Source organism: Belonocnema kinseyi, chromosome 1, assembly GCF_010883055.1.
Source record: "Belonocnema kinseyi isolate 2016_QV_RU_SX_M_011 chromosome 1, B_treatae_v1, whole genome shotgun sequence".
NCBI lineage: Eukaryota > Metazoa > Arthropoda > Insecta > Hymenoptera > Cynipidae > Belonocnema > Belonocnema kinseyi.
Window position 1 is genome coordinate 22,780,068 of NC_046657.1, and position 4,707 is coordinate 22,784,774.

General features: G+C 32.4%; 1 protein-coding gene across 1 annotated transcript in view; it reads right to left on the reverse strand.

Moving 5' to 3' along the window:
- Nucleotides 1-849, reverse strand: part of LOC117177052 (extensin-1-like) — a 1,089-nt gene extending 240 nt beyond the window's left edge. The window contains exons 1-2 of the mRNA XM_033367518.1: nt 742-849; nt 17-488 (exon numbers count right to left, since the gene is read on the reverse strand). Of these exons, the coding sequence (XP_033223409.1) occupies nt 17-488; nt 742-849 (580 nt within the window). The remainder of the gene's footprint in view (nt 1-16; nt 489-741) is intronic.
- Nucleotides 850-4,707: the final 3,858 nt, after the last annotated feature.

Consider the following 4,707-nt stretch of genomic DNA (forward strand, 5'->3'; position numbering starts at 1 on the left):
GATGGGGGTGAGTAACCGGTAGTCGGTGGTGGTAGGGAACTTGACCACGGTGGAGTTAAGTAACTGGTAGTCGTTGGTGGTGAGTAACTGGACAATGGTGGATTTAAGAAACCGGACGTTGTTGGTGGTGAGTAACTTGGCCATGATGGGGGTAAGTAACCGGTAGTTGATGGCGGTAGGGAACTTGACCATGATGGGGGTAAGTAACCAGTAGTCGATGGTGGTAGGGAACTTGACCATGGTGGAGTTAAGTAACTGGTAGTGGTTGGTGGTGAGTAACTGGACAATGGTGGAGTTAATAAATCAGTCGTTGTTGGTGGTGAGTAACTTGCCCATGATGGAGGTAAGTAACCGGTAGTCGATGGTGGTAGGGAACTTGGCCATTTCGGTGATGATACGTAGCTGGTAATTCCCGGTGGTGAATACAAGCTTCTACCTTCAAATATTTGGCTTCTGCCAGAGCTACCTTGGTATATGTTACCACCAGTCTGAAACAGAGAGACATTTTTTAATGCAAAAATTTTTTAATTTGAAACACATGTTTTTTAAACTTTGATTATATTATTGATATTACGCTTGACACCGTATTGACAATGGTGAAAATCCAGCTTTATAATTTTCTCCAGATAGTTACTCTTAATCTCTTATTTGCCAAATTGATGGATTATGTAAGTTCACAGTAATTTAATAAAATAGCTGAAGAGTCTATCACAACTTGAAAATGATCATTAATGAAATTACCAGTATTTCCATCCCAGGTGGTGAGCACTGGCAGGTACAGGGACCTTGCCCCGCTGCTAGAGTCGCCGCCAAGAGGATCAGGACACATTGAAGTCCTGGCAGCCACATCTTGCCTTGAGTGTCTGTTAACTTGCTGAGACACTGAACTCAGCTGCTTTGACAATTTTAGAAATCTGGCCCTCCTAATATACTCACGTTTCATCATAATGCAGATATTTTCCTGCTTCCTGATTGCGAAAATATCAATTTTATGCCTAAACCGGAAGTATTCTTTTAAACGCATTATTTATATTTAGTTGATAAACGCCTGCATATCGATTAATTCAAAGATGCGATTCCTGTTTCCGTCTACATGTATATTTGAGATATTCAGAAGAAATATATTTAGTAAAGATTATTGGAAATCTTAGCTAAAACAAATAATTTTAAAGGATTTTAGTATTATAGTATAGTGAAAAATCGATAATCTTTTCTTAAAACATCTCTCAGTAAATTTAAAAAACATGCTGCAAGGTATTTTCAGCACGTTAATTTTATGGTGTATCTTTTAATTATAAACTGTCCATGAACACTTGTTCCATCATTATGGTTGTTTGGATTGTCTCAACCTGTTAAACACTTGTATGGCTAGTTTTAGTTTGTAAATTGTTTTATTCGACGAATATAGAAGAATCAATTTCGTACTTAAAATATTCGTATACCTCAAGAGATGTTTTTTCTCTTGTAAACGGTGAACTCAAATCTGTACATATCGTAGTTTCAGTTAATCCTAAAGTTTTCTGAAATCAGTAATTAATATCTCTGGTATAAGTAAATAAATTTTAATGTAAAAATTGTATGGCATTTCTAAAATTTAAAAAAGCAAAACATAAAAAATGAAATAAATGTTTCATAGTAGAATTTTTGTTTGAAAGCAGTTTCCTATTTTGGTATGTGATTATAATGTAGTCCGGAATTCACAATAATACTCCCAATAATAATAGTCAATACTCACTGTAAAAATTAGTATTATTTTAGGGCCAGTTTCATGTATTAGAATAAGACTCAAAAAAATCTGCCTGCTATTAAAAAACAGGACCCGAAAAAAATAATACCGTAAAAAAAAGCCATTCTTTAATTGATATTTAAATAAATGAATCTCAATTAGAGGTGTATCTGTTTAACCTTGTTTTCGGTGTCTTTCTATCGGATAACTTTTTAAAAAGTTAAAGCATTTTGAAGATTTTTTAGACAATGTTGAAAAGTTTAAAGATTCTATGTACAACTCCTCATAGTACTCAAAAAGTCAAACAATTTGTCTTTACCACTTTTTTCAATAAAAAGAAACTTATCATAGTTATAGCTATTTCTAAATTAAAAAGAAAAACAAATGGCTTAAAATGTATTTCGGTAATTTTTCTACGCTTCTTATCCTAAGATTCTGAAATTCAGTTTCTGAGAGAGAAATGAGAACCATATGTTTATTCAATCCTGATATATAGTATAAAATACTTTCACTATGCAGTAACCCTAAAATGTTTTATTTTGATATGCAGTATAAAATCAAATTTTAATAAAATGAATATGTTATTTTATGGTCCAAATACGTTATTCGAAGGGAAGGAAGTTAAATAAAAGCAATTTAGCAAAGGAAGTATATCTTTTTTAAATTGTGTATTTTGAATGATGCGTTTATTGACAATAACAGCCGATGGTACCCGCACGGAGCCGAGTCGTAACAAAGTTCAAAGCATCGATCATCGAAAGAATTGCATTTATTTTTCTTTATTCATAAATAAGGAAGTATATTAAAAGCCATTTGTTTATTTACAAATAAACTAAAATGATTAATAATTTATGAAAAGCATATTACTTGAAAATATATATACTTTTTTTTGCCAGAGAAATACTGCCATGAATTTTATTATTTAAACAAATTATTTTAGAGGTTCCGCTTGGCCGTCTAACGTCTGAAAATTCGGTTTCTTAGTTTTTAATTCTTGAAAAATACAAATTTAAGGCTAAGAAATTCTTTCACGCATAAAAAATGTTTTTTATGTTTTGAGGAATCATTTTTCATTTTTAACCCGGAAATAATATAAGCAAGATTTCTTCTGCACTCTCCATAAGGATTATATTCAAAATATATAATATAACATATTTAAAATATGACAAGCAAAACTTATAAAAACGTTAAGTGTAGAATACAATAAGCAATGTGCCAACGCCAAGTACCGCACGAGTTAGAAAGCATCGCAGGTTAGCTGCTTTAGACAATTTTCTTGGTTTGAATGACGGTGAGTAAATTGCTAAATTGTATTATATATTTATCCTAAATCGAAAGCTAGCCTCAAGATTGAAAATTATTTGAAAACTTATTGTAAATTGTGTATTTTAAAATATTTAAAGTTTGCATTGCAATTTCACAAACAAGAACATGTATATAAAATGTAGCCCATGTTATTGATTACATATTGAAAATTATGTAAATAGTGATGCAAACGATGAAAAAGAAAGTGAAATGCAAATTCCACGAATTTCAGATATTAATAAAGTCAAGAATGGTGATAAACAGATGGATCGTGAGAATTAAAATTTTACACATGAGGATCTAGATACGAGTCAAATTTCAAATGCCAACGTAGATTTAAGTAAGAATTTCTTTTGAGCTCTTATTGCACAATTAAATTTCTTTATTTTATTATTGCTGGTGGAAGCGCATTTATTTCTTGACTGTGCGAAACAAAGTCTTAATGAAAGCAGCACATATGATTATACACATATTAGATATACCCATATTGAATAATTTGCTAAGCATTTTTTATACAAATTGATTGAGGGTGTTGATATAAAATTCTAACATCAAGATTCGATTTCCTCGTTTTAATAGTACTTCTTTCAGAAATAGAAACGCGTCTATAGAGCATTTTTTTATCGTTTAAATGCTTTTTCCTCAAAATTAGAAATTCTGAATCTAACCTCGAAATTCGACCCCACACTCTGAACTAATCATTGTAAGCACACATGCTCAAAAAAATAACAATCATAATACAAGAAATGGTACTCCTAGGTTCCGAGGATGATAACACATCATTACATTTAAATGAACCAAATTTTGATTCCACCAATTCAGAAGATTCAAATTCTGATTTAAAAAATTCAGAAGAAGAGTACATTGAAGGCATAGTATAATTTCTTGAAGATGAACGTGAGGAAATGAAACAGCTGCGTATTTTAGCTGAAACCAAAGGTATGGAACAAAACACTGTTGATGAAATGGTTATAATTTTACGACAGACTTCTACCTCAGTTGACAAAATCAGTTAAAATATTTTTGGGCAAATCATCCGCAGTATACAACATGAAATTATCATTAACTAAATTTGGCGAAAAAGGTTTTTGTGGCATGTCAAAAAAGGTGCATTTATCAGCCTGATATATACAAGCCATTTGCCGTCCTTATATTTATTTCAGGAATTCCAAGCCTGGTAGTATCGATGATTATTTAGACGACTTTATTGTAGAAGCCAATAAATTACAGGCTTATAGTGTCATATATGATACGCCATCGAGAGCTTTTATCAAGGGGACAAAAAGTCACACAGGTTTTTATGCCTGTAAAAGGTGTGTAATGAAAGGCCTGAAGGTACGAGGGTAGTTCAATAAGTCCTTAGAATGACCAACAGATGGCGCGCGAATCGCTCCAAATCATCTGTTTTCAGTCAGCACCACTCCCGACTAGATATATGGTGCAGTCACAGTCCACATCTTCTGAGTTTACGTGTTTTCATAACCAATTGAAAAAAAAAATTGTTCGTTAAGAAAAATGGAAAAAAAACGAGTTCAGAGCGGTAACCAAACATTTTCATTTAAAGGGTTTAACTTCATATGAGATAGAAAATGAATTGGACTCAGTTCATGGCACATCTGCCCCTGCCTTAGCAACGGTTTATAACTGGGTAAATGAATTTAAGCGTGGTCGTACAT